Below are 13,325 nucleotides of genomic sequence, written 5' to 3' on the forward strand. Positions count from 1 at the left end.
TGACTAAAGTACGCAGCTGACCACATGGACAAAGAAAAAGCCTTCCGGAGGAAACTTGATGGTCAGAGAGGAGGAAAAAAAATGGAGTTGTTTGGCGACAGTGAGGTATGTTTAGAGGAGTAAGAATAACTCCTGCCCTTATCCCAGTTGAAAACATGCTCTGTCCCAGCAAACACACAAATTGAACACCACTGCTTTTAATAATCTGCTTACTGAAGTAATCATACACCTGGCAGTGCTGCACGTGAAACTCTGTCTTAGTGAAAAATCTCACACCACTGCATTAATCTTAAAGGTCCCATGGCATGAAATTTTCACTTTCTGAGGTTTTTTAACGTTAAAATGAGTTCCTCTGACCTTCTTAAGTCACCCCAGTGGCTAGAAATTTCATAATGTGTAAACCAAACTATGCCCAACATTTGAGAATGGCGCGTCAAAACGGCGCGTTGATAAGCTCTTCCCTTTACTACGTCAGCAAGGGAGATGATCCCCACGCCCCCCCTCTGGATTCCCACCCACTGTATGGATTGCCCCGCCCAGTTGTAGTGAGGAGACCATAGAGGACACAACAACATGGCCTCACCTAAGCGAGCGAAACATGGAAATTGCGCTGTACATGGATGTGACAACACAGAAAAGAGTCTGTTTTTACTGCCGACGGGAGAGCCCCTGAAGACGCAGTGGCTTAATTTTATTTACTCCAATAATACACTGTCGAGTCTACCTAAGACGGTGTATGTTTGTCGGAAGCATTTTCCTGAGGAATGTTTCCACAACTTGGGACAGTACAGGGCAGGTTTTGCACATCAACTGTCACTGAAGCCTGGGTCCGTACCAAGCATCCCTGCCGCATCAGCCACAAACACCGAACAAGTAAGTGTAGAACTGTTAAGTCGTTTTGCCGTGTTTTAAAATCGGTACGTTAGCCTAGCAATGGCTACATTAGCTGTGCAGCTAACCGCTTCCTGCAGTTAGCCAGGTAATCTGCGCTACAAAACTAAAGAGCATGCAGCATGCTCTGTTAAACTGAGTTTAGTCTGGAAATTGACTGTAACTTATGAGCTTATGTTTGACTATTGCTCCGCAATGCATGTCTTCTGTTGGATAAGCGATATGTCGCTGTACAGTAGTTGCTGCTTCTATCCTCTTTGGTTATGGAGTGCGTGTTCAAGCCTAGGGTATTATACGTTCGTAAACTACCACTCCGAACACTCTCACTCTCTGTTCTCTGCGTCACGTTGAGTTTACGAAAGGAGTCCGAGGGAGAACGGGGTTTTGTCTTAGCAGCGTGGCTACAGGCGCTGATAGCAGCGAGTATATGTGTGCGCGCAGCTTGGTCAAGCCCTTCCCCCCATGGCCCGCCCCCACCCTCTACCCTTCCCCGCCTCCTGCTTCTCATTAGCAAAACGACGCACTGGGAAAAGCGCTGAAATGGGGCTTTCTCCTAGGAGGCTATATTTACGTGCCGAGGGTTCATTTCGAGAAAGGCTGCGGATATAACATCCGGAAACCTCCACGAGCCCGTTTAAAGCATCAACAAACCACCATGCCATGGGCCCTTTAAAAGACATGATTTCTTTAAAACAGGGAAGAAAAACAAAAAACCACAAATTGAGATTAATCAATCAGTGAACATCGATCATTAAGATTCCTCATTCATTCTCATAAATAGTTATTAGTCACACTCCCTCCCACACCACTTTCTTTAATCAGACATCTTTAAAATGGAGTGAGATTCATTAATGAAGGAAATAATGAAATGAAAGCTGAAAAACACACACACACGACCTTGAATGGCTGCATAATCATTTGTCACTGAATATCTGCGACACTCTTGTCTGAAAAGAATTTTTCCAGATTTTCCCTCCAACAGTGACAACATGTTTGGTGCCTGAACTCTATCGTTATTGACACATCTACAAGGCTAATGGAGCTAACATGGAGCAGAAGTCGGCATCACCCGAAATCTTTCAAAAAAAAAAAAAAGTTTCTAAAATAATTTCTTGACCACTAAATTGAAAAAGGAGCATTCAAGAAAAAGTTTCAAAATAGGGACATCTGAAGTACAGAAATATCACACACAGGTTTCAGAGGAAGCTCCTCGAGAAACTATGCACTAAGGATAAAGACAGCGATGTGAAACAAGACTTTTAATAAGGAAAAGCATCAAAAGACAACTCGGCGCAGATGCAGTCCTTCAAAAATGAGCATTAATCATCAAATCTGATCAGCAGAAGCATCAAAAATGACTCAATATTTTGTTCTGGTTTATGGTTATTAGTGCCGATATCACACCTTATCCTAGTGTACGCTTATCCAAGAGAAGAGTGAGGTTTATCTAGCATTAGTCATTTTTAGCATTCCTATCGTCATTCATCACATCCTGCGTCCTTGTAGGTGTTTCTGAGCTTTGTTTTTATTGTTCTGAGCCACTCAGTTCAGAGGTTGAAAGGCTGGCTGTGTGTGGTTAAAAAAAAAGAAAGAGAGGGAGGAGATGTATATTAGCTGGCTGCAGGGTTTTCTGTGCTCGCCGGTGCCTCTGCTTCCTCTGAGCCTGAAACAGGAGCAGCGTTAGTGCTGGTGGATTCGACAAGCGCAGCGGCGTCAGAGGGGTCGCCCTCATCGTCCTCCTGGGGGTAGAGTTCAGGGTATTTCTGCATGCACTCCTGCATGCCGCGGAAATATTCGAGACACTCTGATCCCTTCACCTCCTCCTTGCTGTAGTGGAAACAGGAGAATGCATCTTTGAACTGCTGGCCGCACGGGCCGCTGGCCATCCCCCCCAGACACGGGCAGTTCCAGTTAATGTCCCCGTTGGGCAGGATGAGACCTGCAGGGGGCACAGAAGCAACAAAATCACTCACTCTTTACTCAGGAGCAATTCTGAGCCTGCCTGAGGGAAGCTGTCGTTATCATCAGATCACTCATTCTCCCCGTCTCACCCTGTTCTTTCACTCCCAGTCTCATTCACTCTGTCCCCATCTCCCCCCTTCTATCCCAGTCTGTCTCTCTCTCTCTCTCTCCCTCTGTCCACGTCTCTCACTCCCTCTCCTCTCCCCAGCCAAGTCTCTCCCACTCGCTCCCTCAGTCTCCATCTCTCGCTTTTTCCCCTCTGTCCCCGTCTCCCCTGCTCTCTCACTCTCTCTCTCTGTCCGTCTCTCTCACCCTCTCTCAGTTCCTGTGTCCCCCACTCGCTCGCTCTCCTGCTCCCTGCCCGTCTCTCTCACCCTCTCAGTTCCCGTCTCCCCCACTTGCTCTCTCTCCTTCTGTCCCCGTCTCCCTCTCCTGCTCCCTCTGTCCACATCTCTCACTCCCTCTCCTATCCCCAGCCAAGTCTCTCCCACTCCCTCCCTCAGTCTCCGTCTCTTGCTTTCTCTCAGTTCCTGTCTCTCTCTGTCCCAGTCTCCCTTGCTCTCTCGCACTCTGTCCCCATCTCCCCTCTCTCTCTCAGTTCCTGTCTCTCTCTGTCCAAGTCTCCCCCGTCTCTGTGTCCCCGTCTCTCCCCCTTCATCTCATTCACTTTGTCTTGTCTTCTCTCTCTCCCCCTCCTTCACTCTATCCCCATCTCTTTCCCTGTTATTATCATGTTAATGTCATGAGCTGACCGTGATCCTCGTAGGGGTCATTGGGGTCGTCTTCCACCAGCTCTGCGTTGCTTGGTACTTCATGGTCTTCCTTGGTCACAAAAATGACACGGTCTTTTCCTGACGGGGGATGGATAAATAAATCGATAGATAGATAGATAGATAGATAGATAGATAGATAGATAGATAGATATGAGAAACATTCAGCACATGCAGGAAACAGACATAAATGAGAGTGATTTACTGTGAACGTTGTACTCGCTTTACAACTTTAGTAATCAAAGGAGAGAGAGAGAGAGAGAGAGAGAGAAAAGGAAGTTAGGTGTAATTTTGATGAGCCCATGGCCCAAACTATGACTTTTATACAGTCGATAGATAGATTTAACAGCAAGTAGAGGAAAAAAAATCTTATTGACAGCGTTCAAATATTAGAGGTGAACGTGTCTGACATTTAGCTGCACACTTGAGGATATGTAATATGTTTCAAGATGGTGCTGCAGACGACAGCCTCGGCACTGCGCTCTCTCGCATTTTGTTCATTTATTCTCTGTATGTCTGGCGATTCGAACCCAATCACTTCCACTAGAGAAGAACTGCTTAACATCAGGCAGTTCACTCCAGATAACTTTTCACCAAACTTCACAAACAGGGATAGCTTTCTTCAAGAAATTTCAGTTGGAGGAGCAGCGGCTCTCTACAGGACACTGAGGAGACGCAGACGGGGGAAGCAAGCCGGTGCGCCTGGGAAACTCTGTATGTGGGGTTTTAGAACTCTGCTTCCATCAATTCACCTGGTGAGTCTTCGCTCCCTGCCCAGCAAAATGGATGAGCTGCTTCTTCTCAATGGAACAAACAAGGACTTTGCATGTTCTGCTGCCCTCTGTTTCAGTAAAACCGGACTCTGTGATTCAATCCCTGACGGTCGTCTACTTCTCCTGGGTTTTCACGGAGACCAAGCAGATCACATGGCGGAGATATCGGGGGAAAAAAGAGGCAGTGGAATTTGCTTCAACATCAGTGAAAGTTGGTGTACAGATGTCACGGTGCTGAATAAATACTGCAGCCCGAATTCAGAGTTCTTGTTCCTCAGTTGCACCTCATTTTATTCACAGCAGGTTTTCTTCCTTCAACCACACAGATATTCAACAGATCCCTCGAGCTGCTTCAAGCGCTCCACCATCATTCCAGTCCCCAAGAAACCCTCCATCACAGGACTAACTGACTATAGGCCTGTTGCTCTGACATCTGTGGTCATGAAGCCCTTTGAACGACTAGTGTTGGCCCAGCTGAAGAGCATTACAGGTCACCTGCTACACCCCCTGCAGTTGCTTACAGGGCAAACGGGTCAGTGGGACCGCACTACATCCTGCAACATCTTGACTGCCCAGGAACCTACACAAGAATCCTGTTCGCAAACTTCAGCTCAGCGTTCAACACCATAATTCCAGAAATCCTCTCCTCCAAACTGTCCCAGCTCAGTGTTTCACCTGCCACGTGTCCATGGATCACCAGCTTCCTGTCAGGCAGGTAAGGCTGGGGGAAGTCACTTCCAGTATGCAGTCAATCAGCACCGGTGCTCCTCAGGGATGTGTCCTCTCTCCACTGTTGTTCTCCCTTTACACCAACGACTGTACCTCTATGGACACAACTGTAAAACTCCTGAAATTTGCAGGGGACACTATGGTCATAGGCCTTATCCAAGATGGCGACGAGTCTGCATCCAGACGGAAAGTTGAACAATTGGTGCTCTGGTGTAGTCCGAATAACTCGGAGGTCAACATGCTCAAGACAGTGGAGATAATAGTGGATTTGAGAAGACACCCCTCTGCGATGCTCCCCATCACAATATCCAGGAACTGATGGAGACCTTCGAGTTCCTGGGAACAATCATCTCACAAGACTTGAAATGGGAATCCAACATCAGCATCAACTCCATCCATAAAAAAAAAAAAAAAAACAGCAGAAGATGTGCAGACTTTCTGTGGCAACTCAGGAAGTATGTATGGTCCGTCCCAGTTCACCACCACTGTCACTGAATCCGTCCTGTGCACATCCATCACAGTCTGGTTCAAAGCAGCCACAAAAAAGGACAAGAACAGACTGCAGCAAATTGTAAGATCAGCAGAAAGCATCACGGGTGCTCCCAAGCCCAGCCTCCAGGATTTGTACGTCTCAAACCAGGAAGTGGGCAGAGAAAATCATTAAGGACTCTTCACACCCTGAACACATCGTATTCCAACTCCTCCCCTCCTGTAGGCGCTAGAGAGCACTGCGACCCAGAACCACCAGACATAAGAGCAGCTTCTTTCCCCGTGCCATCAACGTCATAAAGATCTGACCTAAACCATCCTTGCCATTATACTGACTGTATCGTGTACATTTTTTCAATATTGTGGACTGTATATTGTTGATAGCATACATTATAGATAAATATTGTATAATACAGATATTTTAGACATATTGTATATAATAAAGGGATTGTATATTATCGACAGTCCTGTGCAAAAGTCTTAGGTACCCTTTTTTTTCCATACAAACTTTTATAGATTTCTATTTTATGAATTCTACATTATCGAGTCAGCACAAAACATTTTAGAGTTCAAATGTTAATTTTCCAGCACAAATTTAAACGTTAGGCCAAAAAAAAAAAAAAAAAAGGGTGTTTCCGGTTACCCAACCGACCCTAATCCGTACCGCCCGACCATAAACTTTTTTTTCGTTTTTTTCCCAGTCGCGACTTTTACATATAACCCAACCGCGTGAACCGGAAGTTTTTGTCACTCACTGGGAAAATCAGGGCTTTCCACAAGCGCCGGCTGCCGGCCATACAGCCGACTACACAAGTCCAGCCGGCTACTTTAATGACTTATTTTTGTAGCCCACAGGCTCTAAATATTAAATTTTCGATTTTAATAAAATTAAATGTTTATCTAACGGACTGACAATAATGTCAAACTGAACCGCACTCATTTAAGTTGTGATTCGTGCTGTTTGTACCGATAATAACCACAAATTCCCCGCCGACTTCGTTGATCAGGGGAGAGTAACTCATCCGCGGCCCCGACATGCGGTGTGTGCGTGCGCACTCGGCGGAGGCAGTAGTGTGTCGGAGGGAACAGAAGCAGAGATAACGCTTATTTTGTCTTTCACCTAGAGACATGATTCAAACTTTAAAACGGAGACAAAATTCTCCTGTGTGGATCTGGCATTCAACTTTTTTGCTAGGTTCTATACTTTTTGATCAGTCACAGATCAAACACCATGAGCAACTCTGGAGAAATTCAGACTTTATAATGGGGGTCTATTGCGTTACACACCAGTGGCGCTCAGGAGTTTAGAGTGTAGGCAGCTTGAAAAAAAAAAAAGCTCTCTCATTTAAACTGTTTTCTCAGCCACAATTTTCACTCTACACACACAACTTTCTCAAAAGTTGTAGTCACACACTGTGTGAATCAAGACAAGTGTCTCCCTGAGCGATAGGATTTACAGTTTTTGAATGAGAAGCCTGAGAGTAAGGAGAGGACAGCCGCGCTCTCCCATAGACTCACATTATAAACGTGGCAGCGCTTTTACTGCAAAATCAGAAAAGTCACTTGTTTTTAACTCGCTCTAGTGTCCACATTTTTTACACTAGGGACAAAAAAAAAATTACATTAATGTGTTCATGGGAGCTTTGTAGCACTCAATGTGAAAGAATTTTGTGAATAGCTCCTTCCGTTTCCGTGTAAATCAGCGTTGTTCGAGGAGAGGGAACTCTGAGAAAAAGCGCTCTTTGCTTGTTATATTGTGTCTTTTCCCTGCACCGTTACCAAGGCGACGAGCTGCACTCAGGGAGCAGAGAGGGGCGGGGCTGCTCTCTCTCTCTCTCTCTCTCATGGTGTATTGAGCTGTTATATTTACAGAAAAATTCATGTTAAAAGGTGTCTCATGCTGCATCAGATTCATCAGAAGGTGTTAACTCAGGTGACCTGCAAAGAAATTCATTATATTTTGTGAAATTATTCCTGTCTAAATACAAGTTATGGCAGCCATCTTGAAAAAAAAAATTCAAAAAAAAAAAATGCCTGCCTACCGACCCTAGTTTTGAAATCTACGTAACCGGAAACACACTTTTTTTTTTTGCCTTATGGGGAAAAAAATGCTTGTATCTGAGCAGCATATTCCATCCATAAGAGAGCACTTTTCAGATTAAAAAATAAAATATAATGAAGGCTGCTGGGTTTTGGTGCACATTGAAGAAGTCAGTGTGACAGTCAAAGTGTCCAGAAGAACTGTGGCTGGTTCTGTAAGATGCTCAGGAAAACCTACAGCTCATTTCCGCATAAAACTGCACTCACTGGACCTGAGACGACAACTAGTGCACCCCCTTTGAAAAGTAACATTTTAAACAATATCTCAATGAACACAAACAATTTCCAAAATGTTCACAAGACAAAGTTTAATATAACATCTGTTTAACTTATAACGTGAAAGTAAGGTTAATAATATAAACTTAGATTACACATTTTTTTTTCAGTTTTACTCAAATTAGGGTGGTGCAAAAATGAGTACACCCCACTGAAAGTCTCTGGAGCAAAGCTAAATTTTCGACTACAAATGTCTAATTTAACAAGAATACAATCACAGGTGAGTCTAATTCGTCATTACACAGGTGTCCAGCAGACAGTTGACTGTGTTACTTAAAGAAAACCCCTTCCCATTTCATGCTGTCAGAATGACACGAGACCTGAGAAAGAAAATTTCTTTCCACCACAAAGGTGAAGGCTACAAGAAGATCAGCAAAGCTTTACTTAGTCAGAATACTGTAGCAAAAGTGGTACAAAAGTTTACCAAAGATGGAACTGCAACCATCTCACAGAAGTTAACACCTCGACAAGAGCGTCTTCTGATGAGAAGGGTTGAAGAAAATCGGCATGCAAGTTCACTGCAGTTATCTAAAGAAGTAGAAAGCCAAACTGGGGTGACTATTTCCCGTGACACAATACGGCGTACGCTGCAGAGGAACGGCATGCATGGATGCCGTCCACGAAAGAAGCCTCTCCTAAAGCCCAGGCACAAAAAAGCCCGCCTAGAGTTTGCCAGGGCCCATGCTGACAAAGATGAAGACTACTGGGACTCTATACTCTGGAGTGATGAGACCAAGATAAGTGTTTTTGGAACTGATGGCTTCAAAACTGTATGGCGTCGCAAAGGTGAGGAATACAAAGAAAAATGCCTGGTGCCTACAGTGAAACATGGTGGTGGCAGTGTCCTTATGTGGGGCTGCATGAGTGCTGCTGGTGTCGGGGAGCTGCATTTCATTGATGGCATCATGAATTCACAGACGTATTGCTCTATACTGAAAGGTAAGATGCTACCATCACTCCATGCCCTTGGTCATCGTGCACTTTTCCAACATGACTAAACACACATCTCAGGCCACTGTTGGATTTCTGAAGAAGAACAGGGTGAAAGTGATTCAGTGGCCAAGTTGATCTGAACCCAATCGAACACCTATGGGGAATTCTGAAGAGACAAGTTGAGCATCGCTCTCCATCCAGCATCCAGTCACTAAAAGAGGTCGTTGTTGAAGAATGGAAAAAGATTGATGTTGCAAAATGTCACCAACTTGTTCATTCCATGCCTAGAAGACTTGGTGCTGTCATTAAAAATCATGGAGGCCATACAAAGTACTAGATGTAGGAGTTTTTGTTGTGGGGTGTACTCATTTTTGCACCACCTTAATTTGAGTAAAACTGAAAAATGTGTAATCTAAGTTATATTATTAACCTTACTTTCACGTTATAAGTTAAACAGATGTTATATTAAACTTTGTCTTGTCAACATTTTGGAAATTGCTTGTGTTCATTGAGATATTGTTTAAAATGTTACTTTTCAAAAGGGGTGCACTCATTTACACTGAGCACTATTATTATATTGATATCAAATATTGACTTAAATATCATAGCTGACTGATTACTGTTTATAGTTTTTTAATGTTGAAACATTTCATTATTCTGTAAGCCATTTTTGGTCTTTACATGTGCCTAAGACTTCTGCACAGTACTGTATATTGCATACAATTATTGTAGACTACATATTTTTATTATATTATGTCCATATTACACATGATAAATACAAACTTGGCCCATAAACCTAATTCTGATATCCAGCTAGCTTACTCACGCATTTCTTCGTTTCCCATCCGTATTCCCCAAATCCCCGCCTCCTATTCTCAGTCTGGCTGAACGCAAGTCCAACTATCCAATTAGCCAATAGCTGAGCAGGAGCCAGAAGCGAACTAGCCAATAAGAGCTGAGAAGGCGGGAATTACCCAGAAACGGGTGAGAGTAACCGCTAATACACATGACATGAGAAATCAATGTCATTGAAGATGAAATGAGGGGAAACAAATCCACGGGTAAAGTTTAGAGGTAAATAAATGAAAACTTACCTTCCTGCTTACAGTAAGACATTTTTACCAACCGGAGAAAGGGCGGGTCACCCGACTGGACACCTTTTATTCTCCGTTTTTAAGATTTGGTCCTGAGCAACCGGAAAACTGGGCAGCCGCGCGCTTCAATGTGAAGCAACATGGCAGTGAACTCAGCACTGTGATTTCACAATAAAAGTCGCAACTAAAGTTGAGATAAAAATACGAGCGCTCTGCCATAATAAAGGTCCGTGTATGAAACAAATAAAAAGAAGAAAGAAAAATACCAGAATAAAAAAGAGAAAGAAAGAAATTCCGAGAACCTTACAATCCACACCTGCTTGAATCACACATGGACTCAACCTTTTAGATCAAAAGATGCAGGCTATCTGCTGGTACCTCGTATCGTGAAGGCTACATCAGGGGGCAGAGCCTTTTCTTACAAAGCCCCACAGTTCATCTCATCTCTCATTATCTGTAGCCGCTTTATCCTGTTCTACAGGGTCGCAGGCAAGCTGGAGCCTATCCCAGCTGACTACGGGCGAAAGGCGGGGTACACCCTGGACAAGTCGCCAGGTCATCACAGGGCTGACACATAGACACAGACAACCATTCACACTCACATTCACACCTACGCTCAATTTAGAGTCACCAGGTAACCTAACCTGCATGTCTTTGGACTGTGGGGGAAACCGGAGCACCCGGAGGAAACCCACGCGGACACGGGGAGAACATGCAAACTCCACACAGAAAGGCCCTCGCCGGCCACGGGGCTCGAACCCGGACCTTCTTGCTGTGAGGCGACAGCGCTAACCACTACACCACCGTGCCGCCCATGAAAATACTGTTTTTTTTAAATATTTTTAATCTGCAAGTATACACATCTTCAATTCGACAAAGCCACATTTGTGTCAAGAAATGTAATTTTTTGTAAATACAGAAGGATATCAGCAATCAGCTTGCAAAGATTGACGGTGATATGTATTGTTTTCAAATTGGCCCTTTAAAGGTGCGAATAACGGAAAACAGTGTTCTTCAGGGTTTGACGGATGATTTCAGACTTTTACTGATCAATATTAAAAGTCAAATCTGTCAGTTATGACATTCCGACTGACAGTTTTCTTGATGTAAGCAGGAGGAAATGTTTATATTTCTAGATCTAAGATGTAAACTCATGGCTTTCTGGTTCAGCACTGAATCAAGGCCGTGTGTGCGTGTGTGAATGAGGCACAGATGATACTCCGCTGGCCTGTGAGACCCAGATAGCAGAGAAACAATGGATTCTAAATGTGTGTCAGGTCAAAAAAACAAATCAAATATGAGATGGTTGAACATTCAGTGTGTGTGTCATGCGTGACGATACAGAAAAGTGTGAGGTCAGAGGCGGAGGTCGTCCTCTGGCAGCCTTGCCGCTTTGCCTGCTCGAGAAAAGGCATAAGATGTGGAAGTCTGAGAAGGTTTTGGGGTGAAGGGTGGGAGGGAGATTCTATAAAGCACTCAAAAGGGATAGAAAAGAGGATTTGCTCTGAAAGGTTGCTCGTAGTTACAGCAGCAACATACACAGTTTGAGGTGGAAGAGACTGCCAAGATTTTCTCGCTCTCCTTTGTCAATACTGAGCTTATCCTGAAGCAGGATCTGGCAAACCCCCCCACCCCCACCCACCCACCCACCCACCCACCCACACACACACACACGGAGCAGACCCTCCACATAACCTCAGGCTAATCATAAATGGATAGAGACAAACACTTCATTGAAATGGTGAAGCTTTTTAGAAGTGGACATTTATTCAACAATTATGGAAGGAGTCTCCAGTGTCAGTGCTTTGTAACAGTCAGTCAGTTTTCTGACATGGGAAAGTCTTCAGGACAGAGGAGTTTACAGACACACAGTCCTGTGCAAAAGTCTTTGACACCCTATATTTTTTTTCATACAAACTTGCTTATAGATTTCTATTTGATGACTTCTACATTATTGAGTCAGTACAAAAACATTTTAGAGTTCCAAACATTCGTTTTCAAGCACAAAATTCAATATTACAGAGAAAAAAAATGTTTGGGTTTTTTTTGTATCTGAGCAGCATATTCCATCCATGAGAGCACTTTTCAGATTAAAAAAGAAACCATAATGAAGGCTGCTGGGTTTTGGTGCAAAATGAAGAAGCGAGTGTGACAGTCAAAGTGTCCAGAAGAACTGTGGCTGGTTCTGGAAGATGCTCAGTAAAACCTACAGATCATTTCCGTATAAAACTGCACTCACTGGACCTGAGACTAAAGCAAAGGGTTGTCTCACACCAAATAATGACTTTGTTTAATTTTTTATGGCTCACTGATTACTGTTTTTTAATAGTATTTCTCAATGTTGAAACATTCCATTTCATAATTTTTTTAGCCATTTTTGGTCAACAGAATTTCTTGACATGTGCCAAAGACTTTTACACAATACTGGATACATTTTTATTCCAAATGAAAAATGAAATATAAAGACTTTCCTACTACATTCAAATTTTTTTATCAAGAATAAAAAAGACAGTGGTGTCGCCACTGAAATCAAACTATCTACATTGAAAATACCATCAATCCCCAAGAAGAAAAGTGTATATATATATATATATATATCTATATCTATATATATATATATATATATATATACTGGGTGCGATTTGCTGGGGGGGATGGGGGGGATCATCGCCCCCTCTGGTTTTTATCTCTGCTGAAAAAAAATCCTCAGGGACAACCCCGTCAATAAAACAAACAAACCAAAAAAAAAGTTGACATGACAGGCATGTTGTGACACAGTTTTCTATGGTCTACATTGCACTCAAAATGACCCGAAGTGGCAGCTTTGATGTTCACGAACGTCCCCAGCAAATAGATACATTGTAATAACAATATCTTTGCATTCAGAACGCAAAGATATTATTATTATCTACAATGTATCTATTTGTTGGGGACATTCGTGAACATCAAAGCTGCCACTTCGGGTCATTTTGAAAGTGAGTGTGTGTGACAGCACGCCTTTTGGTGGATGCCGCCTTTTTCACGGCCGATTTTTTTTTTTTTAGGGGGGGCGTTGGAGTGTCTGATTATAATTTCAAAGTAAATTCTGTATTAAAATTACTAAATAAGCAAATCCGTTACAGTCCATGAAACAAGAAGTATAAGGATGAGAAAAAAACAGTTTAAATCGGAAAGCTGCGCACAATGTGAACTGCGCCATCAGAGCAAACTGTTCATTTAGTATTCATGTATTTTAGTGATTTTCAAGTCACTGTCCATTTAATCCGGAGGGAGAGAAACATCACAGCAACGCGACAAGCAATGCGAAC

The 13,325-nt window shown here is 43.3% G+C and overlaps 1 protein-coding gene across 1 annotated transcript; it reads right to left on the bottom strand.

Moving 5' to 3' along the window:
* Positions 1-2,135: 2,135 nt before the first annotated feature.
* Positions 2,136-10,143, bottom strand: chchd4a (coiled-coil-helix-coiled-coil-helix domain containing 4a). The gene is made up of 3 exons (XM_060909904.1): positions 10,018-10,143; positions 3,606-3,704; positions 2,136-2,830 (listed from the first exon to the last, which is right to left on the bottom strand). The coding sequence occupies exons 1-3, from the start codon at positions 10,037-10,039 to the stop codon at positions 2,502-2,504; spliced, it is 450 nt and encodes a 149-aa protein (XP_060765887.1). The 5' UTR covers positions 10,040-10,143; the 3' UTR covers positions 2,136-2,501.
* Positions 10,144-13,325: the final 3,182 nt, after the last annotated feature.

This window comes from Neoarius graeffei, chromosome 26 (genome assembly GCF_027579695.1).
Source record: "Neoarius graeffei isolate fNeoGra1 chromosome 26, fNeoGra1.pri, whole genome shotgun sequence".
Taxonomy (NCBI): Eukaryota; Metazoa; Chordata; class Actinopteri; order Siluriformes; family Ariidae; genus Neoarius; species Neoarius graeffei.

Coding starts and splice junctions, on each gene's coding strand:
- chchd4a (XM_060909904.1), bottom strand. CDS start 10,039: ATGTCTTACTGTAAGCAGGAAG. Junction 3,705..10,017: donor GTCTTACTGTAAGCAGGAAG/GTAAGTTTTCAT, acceptor ATCCCCCGTCAG/GAAAAGACCGTGTCATTTTT. Junction 2,831..3,605: donor TGACCCCTACGAGGATCACG/GTCAGCTCATGA, acceptor TGCCCCCTGCAG/GTCTCATCCTGCCCAACGGG.